This window comes from Macrobrachium nipponense, chromosome 3, assembly GCF_015104395.2.
Source record: "Macrobrachium nipponense isolate FS-2020 chromosome 3, ASM1510439v2, whole genome shotgun sequence".
Lineage (NCBI taxonomy): Eukaryota > Metazoa > Arthropoda > Malacostraca > Decapoda > Palaemonidae > Macrobrachium > Macrobrachium nipponense.
This window is the reverse complement of record NC_087202.1, coordinates 123,995,361-124,012,069: the sequence shown is the minus strand read 5'-3', so window position 1 is coordinate 124,012,069 and position 16,709 is coordinate 123,995,361. Positions and strand designations below refer to the sequence as shown.

Below are 16,709 nucleotides of genomic sequence, written 5' to 3'. Positions count from 1 at the left end.
GCACACACAAATAGAATGGAGGTGGAGAGAGCACAAGAATGGTGATACAGTTTAAAAATTCAATGTGCAACTATTTAATAAGTCTATCGAACACTCTCAAAACCCTAATCATTCCACAAACACTTAAATCACCACAGAAAAATATTAATATTAAAAAACCTTGTCCCACACTCACAAAAGTGTAAGGCTGGGAAACTAACTATGGAAGGCTATTCTTTTTCCCTCATGCCTGGGTCAGACATGTTCCCTGCAATCAATGTATAAGACAAACTGCAAATGGCAGCTTCAATAAAGGCACCTATTTGCTAAGAGGAAATATCACAAAAGTGGTTCCTCAAAGAATCCTGCCAATATGCTTTTTACTACCAGCCTCAATACAGGAATATTTCTGATTAAAAGATCACGAGTTGCATTTGGTTAGTAGCAGCCTCCTGCTCTGCTGGAATTCAGGCTTAATTCACTTTCATCTGCCTACTCCAGGGCTGGTAAATCTCAACCCCCTGGTTCTGTCACCATCCTTCACTGCCCACTGCCCCAGTCATTAATGTGGCAGGTATAACAACTTTGTGGCATGTACTCATCTTGACTCCACCAGGTGTGTCAGTGATTCAGTCACTGGTGTATTTCTTAATGGGCTTGTTCCTCATTGAGTTTTGGACTGAGTGTGCCTTAGATGTGACTCCTCCAAACCCTGGATTATTGCTTTCCTTTACCTTACTAATCTGTGTATAAACAGTAAGCCTGCATTTGCAAAGGATTAAGAGTTTCAACCCTAATAACACAAGGTTTGTTCTTAGCATGGGGTATATGAGAAAGATGATACTGCTCCACTTATTTACCAAAATTTTACCAGGGATTGTTACTCTGATAGTATAGTACATGTGATCTTGTTGGGTATATTTGTCACAGTTCCTTGTATGTGGGCAGAAAGGAACAGTATAATTCTTCTTCAACCTCCGAATCATAAGCAAAGATCTGGGCATGGTTTTGAAATGTGTATACATTTCGGATTGCTGGACACAGCCAACCTACCCCTTGCAGAGAACCATTTACCTAACCGAGATCTAGTTCTACCAATACTGGAGTAACCACATGTAGTGCACAAGCAGCAGCTTGACTACTGATATGCTAGCCTTGACCTGGTGTAAAAGAAAATTTCTTCCAACCTAAATAGCAATTCAGGAAATACATATGATTAAGGGGGCCAGCCAGCTAATGCCATTCTTTAAGGACAGGGCTTTGATTATAATACCACTTAATATGGTGACTTGGGACATCTCCAAACCGCATATGATTTTCTTCGCCTGACCTTCGGTTTTGTGACGCCAGGTGATTTATCCCGAAAATAAAGATTTTTCAAATTCTATCTCCTCCCATGTTATTTACTATCAAGACCTGGGATTACTACAATATATAGACTTGATGTAGACCTCCAAACAAATGAGGAGTTTTTTTTTTTTTCTAAGTCATTTTTTGCTAGATATGAATTTTTCATTATGGTAAAAAAATAAACCCTGTAAATCTGGGAAAAAATTTATATAAAAAAAAGACGAAACAAAAATTGGAAAAAAGGGTTTGATTTGATTGTTCTATAATGTCTTTTGTGAGTTATATACCAAATTCCAATGTTATAACTTTAAAACTACGCGAGAAGATAGATTTTGAAGGTCAATAAGTATAGTTTTGAGATGCGGGCGTTCAAAGTTTTCCTTTGTATTTTTATTAAGACAATGTTAATAAATAATGATTATTATGAATGTATATTTCTTTTTTGTGTATTAATAAACAAGAACTATGTTATTTATCATAATCATAAATGATGATCCCTTTACTCATATATCGTAGCCTGGGGCACTGAGTCAGGCAAGACGGGGCACTCCTTCCTACGCATCTCTCTCTCTCTCTCTCTCTCTCTCTCTCTCTCTCTCTCTCTCTCGTAATGCAAGAGAATGTCAGAGGTGAAACTCGAAGGTGTAATCTCTTTTTACAAAGACAATGTTAACAAATCATGATTATTATGAATTTCACATTCCTTTTTGGGTATAAATAATCCAATACTATGTTATTTATCATAAATGAAGATTCACTTTTGCTCAAGATCGGTATTATGAATTTCACATTTCCTTTTTGGTAATAAATAATTCCATATATGTGTATTTATCAAAAGAAGATCCCTTGCTTCTAAGATCGTAGCTTGGGATACAGTGTGACGTGTGCGTCAGAGAAGACGGGGGAGTTACTTGCTACACAACCCTCCCTCTCTCTCTTCACTAACTACGCTAATATCGCGTATATTATGATATATTCTGTAATCATATTAAGAGTGAATTTTCTTTGTCTGTATGTTAGTGAGATGTTTTGCTCGCCTTTTCCTCATTGGCATGATGAACTTCTTGCCAAAACAAAGATAAACATACATAAAAGCAAGCAAATGTCAAGAGGTGAAACTCAGATGTGTAGACTACTTGAGGTTTGTGCTTGCACTGAATCGTGTTGGTACTTGGTTGCTGACTGAGTTACTGAGTTCCCTTCTGCGATTCATGGAATCTGTACAGATGCCATTGATCACAATTTCCTTGACAATAATTATCAAAATTTACAATAACAGAAGAAATATTGCATTTTCTTGTATGGATCAATGTTTTTGGCTTATTGAGTAACTACGAAAGAAAGAAGAATTTTGACGAAATATTTCGTATACGTATTCTCAATTGCCATATGAAGCTCAATGAATTTTTTTCATGACTATGAATTTTTTGCCCTATACCCCCATGTATAAGGGTTCCAGCCAGCCCCCTTATATATGTTCTGTGGCTTTTTGCTTTCAAAAAAGGATAAGTATAATGATTTTTTTGTTATACCTTTCATGTAATATTGGTATATATTTATAGAATGACACCATTCTTCATTTGTAGATAGTGAAGTGCGAGCTAGGCTTCTGCAGACAATCTTTTAAATTAGTACAACTGGAACCGTTCATACTGAGTGAGGCTATTTCATGATTTATGGGTTTGTGGACAATCAAATGGTTAATTGTGAAAGCAGTTCTTAACACTGAACATTTTTTATGCAAATTCATTAACCTTTAAACACCATAATTGTGCAAAACACATTGAAATGTTATACTGTGAACAGCTAACTGGATCACAAGGTCCATTAAACCAAACTTATTCAATTTTTTGTCAAATTCTTCATTTGAAGGTACAGGGGGGAGCAAGGGGGCGCTAAAATTTATAAAAAAATAGCAAAAATTATAATAATTACAAGTGTGCATTTCAAAATTAACAGGCAAATCTTACATCAATCGTGAACACCCTACTCAAAGTTGATGGGGCCTGTTGACTCAAAGACCACCTCAATCTTGGACTTGCATTAAGTTACATTTTCATTTTTTTTCTATTCCTGGCAGTATCAACAACCTTAGATCTGTGCATGGACTTCAGACTTGTCTCGAAATCACAGGAAAATGTTCACATTCTTGTGACCACATGGTAATTAGCAGTCTTGTGACTGTGTGTGATCTCAGTGAATCATTTGTGAATAAGATTAAAAAATGTGAATAATTGTGTTGCAATTATACAAGCAGCAAATAAGTTAGTGGGTCACAAAATTTGAATCTTCTTTACAAGATCTTGTTAGAATCAGTGGTTTTATTTTACTTACATTTTCATTTCTCAATTAAAACACTGACAAACATGCTTGAATGGATGTAGTGGGAATGGTTGAACATTCTTGAAATGCTTTAACCCTATGACCAAGTCTGCATTCATAATGATTTTTTAAAAGACAACTGCATTAATTTTAGTTTGAGTTACCGACTACAACATAGTATAATGTGTGAATAATTGTATTACTCTTGCTTTTTCTTTTAAATTTTGTTCCTCTGCCACATCTCTAAATATATAAGAAGAGTAACCTGTGTAGGCACAATTTACCCAAAGAATAAATCTCATCTCTTAAAACTTACATCTAGTCTACATGATAGCATGCATATCTAAATTATAACTGTAAACAAATCACTGCTGGGTTAGCACGGGACACAGACCTTGGAGATTGTGAAACAGACCTTGGTGATCGAGATCGGGTCCGTCTGGGAGATCTGGAACGGGAACGAGATCGAGAGCGCCCAAACCGCCTCGGAGAACGCGATCTGTAATGAGATTGAATTAATGCCAACCCTTCAAAAACAGTCTCATGCTATTTCATGGAAGTAATCACTTCCCTACAATAAAATGACAATTAAGAGCACTTTCCATTGAAATTTCTCAGCTACAACAATTCTCGGCACTACCTAAGCAACCCACGTGAAAGCAAGTCAACTGGTGTGAACATATCCAAACCAACATATGCACAATCCACTGACTCCAAAATTATGAGCTAGCAGGATATTAAAATACGTGAGCCCAAACTCATCATTCTTTAGAGAAAGAAAACCACAACCAGAGTCCTTTACCACAAACAAAAGCACACTTAATTTATACACGTTGCACTTGAAATTCTGTCACAGTGAGTGCAAAACAATTTTGGTTTACTTAGAAAGAAGTTGAAGAAAAGTAGAGGAATGAAGGACACGCAACAGGAAAACAAGGAAAATGGCTATGAAAAGTACTGACATGTAATCTGGATGATAAGCTTCGGACAAAGGACGGTATTGACAGTTGAGATGGAAAAACAGAATGTGGTGGATGGAAGGGAAGGCATCAAGACAAGATACAGTGAAAATGTATGAACAAGTGAGAAAACAGATTCATGTAGTATAATTAAAGGAAATATACAGCTTTTAAAATAGCAGAAGTACATGAGAAACAAATCGCACATAAGAAAAAGACAGAGTTGATAGGAAGAGAGGAGCATAAACTTCTTATGGAACCAGAAAAGCTGTATAATAATCTGAAAGGTAAACATTGATGGATTTAAGACATGGAAAGTATTTAGTTGAACATCTACAAATGGAAAAAAGAATATCAAAATTGGAAGGAGGTTCGAAATAGGAAAGTTGTCAAAGGAAATATTCAAGGTATATATATATGAGAGAGAGAGAGAGAGAGAGAGAGAGAGAGAGAGAGAGAGAGAGAGAGAGAGAGAGAGAGAGAGAGAGAGAGAGAGAGAGAGAAATTTTTCTTTGCCCAAATGGGTAAATTACTTGGAAAAAAAAAAGTCTAAATGAGAAAGAAAGAAAATGGAATAAGTTAATCCTTTCACCACACCACATTGCCAATATCCAACATGTCCTAGTAGCCAATTTAGCAATATGTGCGCACATTCCCCTTTAATAAGTTATAAAATTTACACAAGTAACACTGGATTTATTTAAAAACAAGAAAAGCTATAAGCTTCTTTTTCTTCAAACAACTGAAACATCTATGATTTTCATAAACTGGGATGTCGTTCATCGTCCAACTGCTCAAATTAATCAAAAATTGCATTTAATTTTCCTTCTTATGAAGTTTTTTAATTATAAAAGAATGATTTACTTTACCTCTCCATCTGAGCTACATTTTAGATAATAAACTGGCTACAGAAAATACTAGGAAATTGTAATAATTAGCATTTCAGCTTTCATGTTTTGCTTCTCTTCATGAACAAGAGAATCACAATTTTACTCTGTGAAAGGGTCAACAATTCAGGCAGGGAGAAGATGACTATTCCAAAACGGGAAAATTTGTGTGAGAGAGAGAGAGAGAGAGAGAGAGAGAGAGAGAGAGAGAGAGAGAGAGAGAGAGAGAGAGAGAATCATGCAAGAGGGTGAAGCAAATGAAATGACTAGGAGACATCGTTTAAACTTTTTCCATTCAATTTCTCAGCTTTGAACTATTTGAAAAATCTTATCTCATGACTTTTAAGGTTGAGAGGCATAACGATATCGAGTTAAAAAGTACTGTTGTACCGTACTAGAATACTTAGGTAATGTCTAGGTACCAAGCATGAATGCAATCCATTACTGTAAAATGAAATATTTCAAAATGTCAAATAATGGAAAATGCTCAAAAATTAATGACGTGAACAGCTGCATTTGAGTTGAGCAACACAAGCTGTCCAGCCCTCTCCCACAAACCACCTGGGTGACACTCGTGAGTACCCTGCTAGATTCACATGTTTATCATAAACACAGCAAGTGAGCCTTCTACTGGTTGTCAAATCACTCCTCAAGGCATCACATCCTTCGTGGAAGGATGCATACCTACGCCTGACTGCTATTCACAAACAAAATGTTTGTGGCAATTGATCAAATGGCCAAATACTGACTGAGTAGTGTACCGTCACAGCAGGGTAGTCGTAATGATGAGACGAGGCGCGATGAATGTAAGAAAGTGGAGCGAGCGTTGAAGGGTCATAGACCCAAGATGGTGGGTGGGGGGGCAGGCCTGACGTTGCGCAGGCAGCGGGCGGGCGGGGCTGGGCGTTGGGCGGGCAGTGGGCGGAGGGTAGTTAGACGTAGACGGTGGGGAGAAGAGGGCACGTGAAGCGCATAAGGGCTGCCCGGGTGCCGCGAGGTGCCGCGCCGCAGGAAGGCCATCAGGCAACGTGCCGCACACCACCACCGCCGCCACGCCTTGGCTGATCAGGCGTCACCATCTCATCCTTAGCTGGAATGCCTGGCAGCTCTGAGACGGTCGAGAATGCTCCTCCTCCGAGAGAGCAGCCGAAGAACATGCCTCAACCGTCCAGAGTCAAGACCTGACTGACTGAGCATCAAGTGACATCACCAGCTAAAAGATCAGATGATGAAGAAGATGAAAGGAAGTGACCCCCGGAGAGGGTGGGGGGGTAACATCCTCCCTTACAATCCAATACTAGAAGCCCACGGTACAAGTAGGCAGACGCTGAAGCTAGCAGTGGTGGTGGTGGTGGTGGTGGAAGTACTTGTGGTGGTGGTGGTGGTGGTGGTTGTGGTGGTGGTGGTGGTGTGGTAGCAACAGTAGGAGGAGTAGTAGATGGTGGTGGTGGTGGAACAAGAAGTAATTTGGGCGAGATAGTCCTGTAATGGGCCACACACCATAATTAACAAAACAAAAAAATTCAAATAGTATAAATTTAATGCTCAAAGAAGCGAGCTGTAATTTTGTTAACAATAAAGGCAATCTATTAACTTACATCCAATCAATCATGTGTCTGAATCTGAATACTGAAGTTTAAAGGAAATAAAAAATAAACAAATAAAAACAGAACTTTAAATGATTTGTGTATGGGACCACACCCATGAAAATAAAGAAACAAAATTTTGACAAAACTTGAGAAAAATTTTGAAGACTTTGAGCCTTATTGAAGTGATTTTGAGATCTGTATAGGCAAGTGTAAGAAACCTACAGAGAAATAATGATAATGATAATAATAAAATGAAGACATAGGAAGTGGGAACCTCTCCTCAGTCCGAGAGTCTAGTACAGTATCATCCACCCAACTGAATGAAGGTTGAATATAAAAAAACCTACCACCTACCTCTCGCGTATACTGTACTGTATTTCGACACTCGTATGTTTAGCACCAATTACCTAGTTAGAACTAGAACATTCATTAATCAACTAAAACATTTATTATGAGGAGGAGCTAAAACATACATTAACCACCTTACATTATCATATATAGATATAGTACAGATGTATATATATAAAATATATATTTGACTCATATGCGTCCAAGAACTTTGTAAACATTGAAGGAACATAGTACAGCTGATAACAAGTAATAACTATCCACCATGATAAAACAATTATCAGAATGATGCTATTGCAATACCATGGTGAGGGGGTTTACTAGGAGAAATAGCCTCAACCCAAAGCCCCAAGCTGAACTAGCTATTTACTCTAAAATACCAAGCTGCCACCACCATAGACATATCTAACTTGACTAACTTGTGAAAAACTATGGAAAAATATTCCTCTGAACCGTAAAACCAAACTAACCCTTAACAGCTAGTGGTAGTAGCAGTAGTGAATACTGTATTGAATTCTAGTTTTCTATTATATACCACTATAACATTTGATACATTCTGGGCTTAGAAATATCATTATATATACATACCCTACACACAATCATGTACTTAATCCTGACTTAACGGGACAACAATCATATACTGATCTAAAAGCTAACACCTAATGAAACAAGGTCTTTACCTAGATCTCCTTCGGCGAGGTGGGGAACGGTAACGCTCACGCCTAGATCGGCCTGTTGACATTTCAACACGGACACGGACACCACACAACCGCCTGTGAAAAAGAAAAGTCAACTAAGACATACTGCACTAGTGCTTACATCCTCTGAAACAGAAATGAAAACCATTCTACAATGATATGTTTATTAGAGCAATACTATACACTATACTCTTCCATTAAACAGGTTTTGATTTAGGAAAAACTTATTTTTGGTAGTTGCTGTCAAGCCCTCAAGGGGTTACCATTCCATGGTCTTACCACAGCTCCATGTTGACCAGACTAACATCAAAGATTCCTCTTTTACCTAGTCTTGTGGCCGAGCATTGTGTCAATGATAAAAATTACTCAGGATAAGGGGGCACTTTGTCCTTTCCTCAGTGAATGCTCGACCCAGTTCACAGTGTCAAAATCTGCAAGAAGTGGCTATGCTCATATGGACCATCATACTGTTTACATACGACCAGAAACGGACCAAGAAGCCATTGCTTTCTGTTGGTCAATGCAGGATACTCCCTTACCCAAATCCCATGTCTCTTTTTAGGGAAGTGGGAGGGTTTTGAGGTCTCAACAGCAACTACCAATAATAGTTTTTTGTGTCAAAACCTAACTTTTGATAGTGTAGTTGCTGTCTCATCCTCAAGGATCCTAATGAAGAAATTGACAGTGATGAAAAATTCTGAAATTTTAATCCCAACAACCCAGAAATATTTCTGGTCAGGGGTCAAGTCACAAGTTTCGAGGCCCTGTTCTTTATTTTGAATACATCTTACAGTCTAGTAGCAAAGAACAAGAAGCTTAATGCAAACATCACAAATTCTTGTAATTTGTATTTTTCCTAGCGATACTTACCTCGAACCATTTCATAGGAGATTCCCGGATGTCGATCCGGGTCCGACCAGAAAATTCTGGTTATATGCCGCACCCAGGTCAGGCCTATGCCCCAGGGGTCGAAGACCAAGCCATCCTAATGACCTATATAGTCAGTCCTTCTCTGGTCGCAGGAGCGTGATACGCCCCTGCTCGTCCGGTGTCCGCCCTTATCCTTTGTCCGTGTGTGTGCTTTGTGCGTGTATCGTGTTTTTGTGCGATGTCGGCCTCGGAGCCTCAACGTCGTTGCCCCGGTCCTGAAGGACGGGCTTGTGGAGCTTTTCTCTGCCCCCTCTGATTGATCCTCATTCTTTGTGTAATTCGTGTAGGGGGGGTGGCTTTGCTCTAAGACAACACGTGCTTGGTTAGTGCATTTCTTGGGCCATCGTATCAGTGGGATTTGGCTTCCACTAAGAAGAGAAAGAACGTCTAAATACTTCTTCGGCGAAGATTTCGAGGGGATCGAGGAGGTGAGAGCAGCAGCAGAGACGGCGGCGCCCCTTCTCTTCGGTATCGTCGGAGAGGAAGTTGCTCCCACGCCTTGCTACAAGGTTCTTTCTCCTGCCCCCTCCCAGCGAGGGGGCGCCTAGGTGAGTCCGTTGCCGGGTCTAGGTCCCCCCAGGGGGGGTCCCGATGAGTCGTTTCCCCCAGCAGGTGGTACCGGAGGCTTCCGCGTGCTGAGGGACTGCTGGTCGCGGTTGCAGCTCCAGGGCTCCCCGTCCTGGTCCTCTCTCTTGGCATCGGTGCAGGGGGGGGACCCGTCCCTCCCCTCTGCAGAGCTTCCCGCTTCGGCTCTCCCCGCTTCGCTCTCTCCCCCGCTTCGTCTACGGCCCCTCCCTCTCTCGTACGGCCCCTCCCGGCTCTCATCGACTCGCCGCTCGCGGCCGGACCCGGACCGGTTTACCCGGTCACGGATCCACCCAACCACCCGGCTCCAACCCTTTTCCTTCTGCGTTGGGGATGTCTTTCCCCCCCTCGTACTCCGGGGAGATCCCCAGTGAAGGACGATGCATTCCCGTCCTGGGGCTTCCCGTCTAGGGGACAGGAGGAGCCGGGGAATGGCTTGAGGGCGGCCTTCAGGGGCGGTCCCGATGTGATAGAGGTGTCCCCGACGCGGCCGAAACGCTCCTCGCGTTCCCCCCGCGATGGAGTCGCCGGAAGGAGAAGCAAGAGACGTCGGGATTCGTCAGGGGAGAGGAGTTCTTCAAGTTACCTACTCAAGGGAGAGATCCCCCTCCCGTAGGAGAGACGCTCCTCCAAGAAGAGGCGCCGTCATGGGAGACGCAGGAGACGTAGTTACTCTCGTCCTCGAGCGGCTCTTCCCGCTCTCATCATCGTAGCCGGGATCGTAGAGGAGTGACAGGCGTCGGGACATCTCCCCCCAGGGGCGGAGGCGCGTTGCCCTTCCCCTTCCTGGGTCGGGGAGGGGGCCCCACCCCCATTGGACCCCCAGGAAGGTCTCTCATGGGGGGTTCCCAGCCGTCTCCCTCCCTACTCGTCCCTCGGTCCCGGTGGATCCTGCCTCGGTCTCGTCAGCCATAGGGTTGGCCTCCATGACCGAGCGGGCTCCCTTCTTCCGTGTTCCCACACGATTGTCGCCTTCGCGGATGGAGCCTAGAGCCGATACCTCCTTAGGGGGTGCAGAGCCCCTCCACCGCTCAGGTATGAGTACCCCTCCTCGGGATGGGCCGGCGTTTCGGGGGCATCCCCCCTCGCAGGAGGCCGGTGTGCAACTGGGTTTAGGAGCCCCTCTCCGGGGAGCTTCTCCAGCTTCCCTCCAGCTAGGGTCTGGGGCCTCTCCTCCGTCGCGGGACGCCGAGGAAGAGACCCTTATCCAGGAGGTACTCCAAAATGCCCTGGGAATTGGGTCCAGTGGATGAAGGTTCTCTGCTTTCAGGAGAGTCCCTCTCTCTGATTAGGTCCATTGAACCGTCTAGAGGAGCCAGCCCGACGGTAGAGGACAACATATCCTTGGCTGGTGGGACTTTTTCTGTTCAGGGATCCAGAGGAACCCAAGCCCTCTCTCAGCCTCCCTAGGTCCACCAATACGGAGAAGGCCCTGACGGTGGTGGAAAAACTCATTGCAGGCTCCAGTAGCTGCCTGTTAGGAAAAACCATGGTTTTCTGCTGTAGCACCTATGGGTCAGGACTAACCAAGTTGAATTTGTTTGAGTTCGTGGCAATAATGTTGCTAGAGTATAGAAAAATGGACCTTCTGGGATGTTTGCTGTGACCTTTAGGTAACCTCAAGTCCTTAAACTGGGCATAATGTTTTGTCTGCTAAATCTAGTTTACTTAGGATAGATTTCCTTCTTCAAGGATTCTCATTCTTGACCGAATGACAGGCCAGAGGACAATGATAATTGATGGTCCGCTGTTTGCATGATGTATCCCCTCAAAGAGAGCCCAGTTTGCTAATACGTACGAGCTCCTGATGCTAATGCAATCAAGAAGATTGCATATTGTAGCTTTTGAGTTGTGGTTGTATCAGTTCAGCTGCACTGAGGGACTGATTGAAGTCTAAGCAACTTGTTCAGGGACCAAGTGATTGGAACCTTTCAAGAACAGGTTTTTGTAGTGTAAAGGATTGCAGAAGGGAGTTGACACCTACAAAGAGCCAATCCGGAAGCTATAGAGCAATTGATATGACAATTCCTTAGAGTAGCTGTCCACCTCCTAGCCAAATGATGATCCTCCCACCCTGTCAACAAGACATCAGTGTGTTAAGTCACTCATATAGACTGAAGAGTCCGGGTTAAGGGGGCCGGCCGGCTAATGCCATTTTTTAAGGACAGGACTTTGATATTCATACCACTTAATAAGGTGACTTGGGGCATCTCCAAACCGCATATGATTTTCGCCTCTGACCTTCGGTTTTGTGCCCCAGGGCGATTTATCCCGAAAATAACCATTTTTCAAATTCTATCGCCTCCCTTGATATTTAATTTTAAGACCTAGGATTACTACCATATATAGACCTGATGTAGACCTCCAATCGAATGAGGAGTTTTTTTTCTCAAAGTCATTTTTTTTGCTAAATATGAATTTTTCAATACGGTAAAAAAAATAGAAACCCTATAAATCTGGAGAAAAAATTTTATAAAAAAAAGAAGAAAAAAAAATTGGAAAAAAGGGCTCTATTTGATTGTTTTATAATGTCTTTCTGAGTTATATACCAAATTCCAATGTTACAGCTTTAAAACTAAGTGAGAAGATAGATTTTGAAGGTCAATAAGTATAGTTTTGAGATACGGCGTTTTCAAAGTTTCCTTCGTACTTCTATAAAGACAATATTGATAAATGATGATTATTATGAATGTATATTTCTTGTTTTTGTGATTAATAAACCAAAACTATTTTATTTATCATAATTTAATAATAAATGATGATCCCTTTGCTCATATATCGTAGCCTGGGGCACTGCTTGAGGCAAGATGGGGCACTCCTTCCTACGCAACTCTCTCTCTCTCTCCTTCACTAACTCGGCTTATTACAGCGAATTTTCTTCTTCTGTATGTTAGCGAGATGTTTTCCTTGTATTTCCTCTTTGACATGATGAAATTCTTGCCGAAACAAAGATAAACAAACGTAAATGCAAGAGAAGTCCAGAGGTGAAACTCGAAGGTGTACTCTCTTTTTTTACAAAGACCAATTTAATAAATCAGTGATTAATATTGAATTTCATTACTTCCCATTTTGGGTTTATTTTGTTTAAAAACCAAAACTATGTTATTTATCATAAATGAAGATCTCTTTGCTCAAAGATCGTAGCCTTGGGCACAGTGTGATGTGTGCTGTCAGCAAGACGGGAGCGTTACTACGCAACCCTCCCCTCTCTCTTCACTAACTACGTGATATTATGATATTTTGTAATAATACTTGAGCGATTTTCTTCGTCTGTATGTTAGCGAGATGTTTTGCTTGTCTTTTCCTCATTGGCATGATGAAATTCTTGCCGAAACATACATAAAAGCAAGTGAATGTCAGAGGTGAAATCGTACGTGTAGACTACTTGAAGTTTGTGCTCGAACTGATGGTTGGACTTGGTAGCTGACTGAAGAAGTCTCCCTTCTCGACTCGGGAATGTCTACAGATGCCATTTCTCCAAATTTCTTGACAATAATTATCAAAATTTACGATAATAGAAGAAATATTGCATTTTCTTGTACGGATTCAATGTTTTTTAATTTTAGGCTTATTGAGTTACGTTAACTAATTACCCTGTAACTACAAAAGTAAGAGGAATTTTGACGAAATATTTCTTATACGTATTCTCAATTGCCATATGAAGCTCCATGAATTTTTTCATGACTTTGCATTTTTCGCCCTATGCCCCCATATATAAGGGTTCCGGCCGGCCCCCTTAAGTTATCTAAGTTTAACCAGACCACTGAGCTGATTAATAACTCTTCTATGGCTGGCTCAAAGGATTAGATATTTCTTATTGGCTAACAACCAATTGGTTACCTAGCACAGAAGTAAATTCATCCAATTACATGTTGACAGACTGGGGAATCAAACTTCATACTGCCGAATCACTAGGCAAGCATGTAACCCGCTTGTCCAACGAGGAACCTGTGGAGTCAGGGTGACCTGTATTGCCAGATTCTTTCCAGGACCAAGGCCAAAATATCTCCAAACTTCTGACTCTTTTGATTAAGTCTGTCTAGCATGCGAAAGCTAGAATTTGTTCACATTCCTTTGTTGTACTCTGAGTATTGGATCTATTATTGATGTGAATTGCAACAGGCCCATGATAAGTTTTAATTGCCGTTTGGAAACTTTTGGCTGAGCAAGGAACAGGGCGGGGTTCTGGTGCGTGTTCCGCAGCAGGCACAATCGCAGGTATGGCTGGTATCCCTGTCATGTCCACAGGTGACAAGGGAGGAGCAGGAAACCTTGACACCGTCAATGATGGCAACACAAAACCAGGAGGTGGAGGCATCGGTAAGTTGGTTGGTGGCAGATGGAGTTGCACCCCAACAAGGGAAGAAATTACACTTGTGGGATGATGAACCCAAACCAGGTGTGGAGGTGTGTAGTAGCCATGGTAGTAGTGACTACTGAGGTGGGTAGCAGCGCTGCTGGATGCACGATTCAGATAAGCCAGCAGTGCTTCTATCGACGACACGCCCATTAGTCCAAGAGAAGACCAAGCCTGGTCTAGCCCCGACACCTCTTCTGCAGGAGCAAGTCGGGTTAGGGGGAGTCCTTCCTTGCTCTGAAGGAGGACCTTTGTGGCCAGCAGGGTCCTAAAGAGGAGCGTTACCCAGGTCCAAGGCTGCAACCCCCTCTCCTGTTCCCCTCCTGACTCGTCGGAGGAGGAAGCAAAGAGGGGAGCATTACCCAGGTCCGAGGCTGCAGCCTCCCCTCCAGACTTGTTTGAGGCTAATTTTAAAATGGTGCAAACATTACCACAATCGCATGTATGATTTTTTTTCGGAAGAGTTACCTTGCGGACGTAAGGAAAAAGAGGTGTGGATCTTTCCGCACTTCTTGCCGTCTACCCAGAGCAGCGCCAGCTAGAGGGTAGAGGGCAGCACCAGGATAGAAGATGAAGAAAACAGCATAAACAACAGTCGGGCAGAGAGCAGCGAACACACGTCTTTCCACGACGACTGCCAAAAGCAATTGGGATGTTTACGTCCGGTTGGAGAGACTACCAACAACCGGACCGGTAGTTAACTACCGAACTGCCTTGTTTGAGAATTCAGCGGCTGTGTCCAGCGTAAGCCTTAAGTAATTCCTATTGTAAAGGACCGACTGTTTGTATATCATGTAGGAACAATCTAGTTTTCCGTTTTCTGGCCGAGACCATTCTTACCTGATTTGGCCATTGCTGTTTTTTTCAGGCTATTGGTAGGACATTCCCTCAGAATAGGGTTTCAGACTTCATCTGGTTAGGCTACAGCCTGTTCTGGGTTTTTATCACCTTCAAGGATATAGGCTACTGTGTAGCCTTACCAATAGGTTACCGTATCAGTATCAGCCTCTAGTCATAAAAACTTATTTTATCAAGCCTAGGACACTGTTTATATCTAATCCTAAGGTACTTGGGTTAAACTACCACTTAGTAGACCAACAATAGGATGTTTAGTAGGGAAAAACTCTCTGTCACGAGAGTATATATAATGTTCTAAAGGGTCCACAATAATACAAAGTGTAAAAAGTCTGTGTATAATTTTGAAGACTTTACAGAAAGCTTTCGAACCCTTCCCTGGGTTCATCTTCAGTCCAAAGGAAGAATATGTTACGATGTAACGTATTCTTCATTTGGACTGAAGATGAACCCAGGGAAGGGTTCGAAAGCTTTCTGTAAAGTCTTCAAAATTATACACAGACTTTTTACACTTTGTATTATTGTGGATCCTTTAGAACAAAATAGGATGTTTGCTGAACTAATCTCTCTTAGGCTAGTATAGGCTATTGCCCAATCCAAATTATTCTAGGTCATTCTTAATGTAACGATATAAAAACAGAAACGTATTCATATTTAAATTCATAGTTAGGCTAACATTTTTATCTAACCTAGGTTGTTTATATCTAGCCCTCGTTTATTTGGTCTACTATATAAAACATAACTTTTTAATGTGGAACTTTATAATTAATGCCATCACCTCGTATATTAAACCTGATTAATTGATTCACCTTTAAAGGTATGAGATTAACCAGGTGTAATTTGTAGGCATCAGGTAAGACTACTACCTCATAGCATATTTGGTTGATTGATTTTGGTCTACTATATAAAAACAGCAACTTACTAATGTGAAACTTAGTTAATTCCCTTTTAGGTTATGCACATGATTAGCCTAGAGTACTAAGACTAAGCTTAAGTACACATGCCATATAAAAGGCAAATGTCTATAGCCTTTTATCAAATCTAAGGCCCTTGGTCTAAACTTATTTTTGTTCACCCTCAAGGATAGTACGTATATATATAATCCTAGGTTATAAACTACAATCTACAACAGTCTTCTAGCTAACTTATTCTCATTGAATCGATGTAGATTGTAGGCTACTGCCCAGTAGGCTATTGCAGACATTATCTAAAAGGATTATCTACGTATATCATTAATTAATTAATCAACGATAACAATTGCGGAACATCTCTTTAAATACATCTTATATAGAGAATGGTAAATTCTTCAAAACAATTTGCACTTTCACAAATGATGACCAAAAATAGTGAGAAATAAGTAGAATGATATATTCTTCATAGCAATTTGCGCTCTTACAAATAATGCTCAGAAATAGTGAGAAACACAGATGTGCTCGCGAAAAAGCTGGTTTACGGCTTTTTACACACCAATAAATTTTGTTCCACCGTTTAAACATTTTTTAACTGGAACTTAAAATTATGCACCTTAGCCTTCAACTTAGATGAAATCACAGATGATACTAAATAACAGAACTGGTTTCAACAGACCTTATACTTATGACCAACAGAAAACATTGGCTTCTTGGTCCGTTTCCGGTTGTAAGTAACCAATATGACAGCGCATTGCCGCCGCTTCTTACAAGTTTTGACGTAGGTAAACTGGGTTTAGCATTCACCGAGTATAAGAGAGAAAGTGCCCTCTTATCCTGAGTCCATTTATACCCTATGTAGTTATAATGTTCATCATTATAACAATGTCCAACAAGAAGACCAGCTAAAAGAGAATTCTTTGACATTAATCTGGTCACCAT

The 16,709-nt window shown here is 41.3% G+C and overlaps 1 protein-coding gene across 3 annotated transcripts in view; it reads right to left on the bottom strand.

Annotated features, from left to right (window-relative positions):
- LOC135222036 (serine/arginine-rich splicing factor 3-like) overlaps positions 1-16,709 on the bottom strand; it is a 32,097-nt gene that overhangs the window by 5,131 nt on the left and 10,257 nt on the right. The window contains exons 3-5 of one of the 3 annotated variants that reach the window (XR_010316159.1): positions 8,115-8,207; positions 6,259-6,979; positions 4,046-4,150 (exon numbers count right to left, since the gene is read on the bottom strand). Coding sequence is in view for 2 of the 3 variants with exons in the window: in XM_064260168.1 (XP_064116238.1) it covers positions 4,046-4,150; positions 8,115-8,207 (198 nt within the window). In the remaining variant the exon portion in view is untranslated. The remainder of the gene's footprint in view (positions 1-4,045; positions 4,151-6,258; positions 6,980-8,114; positions 8,208-16,709) is intronic. The other 2 variants (XM_064260170.1, XM_064260168.1) reach the window with 2 other exon arrangements.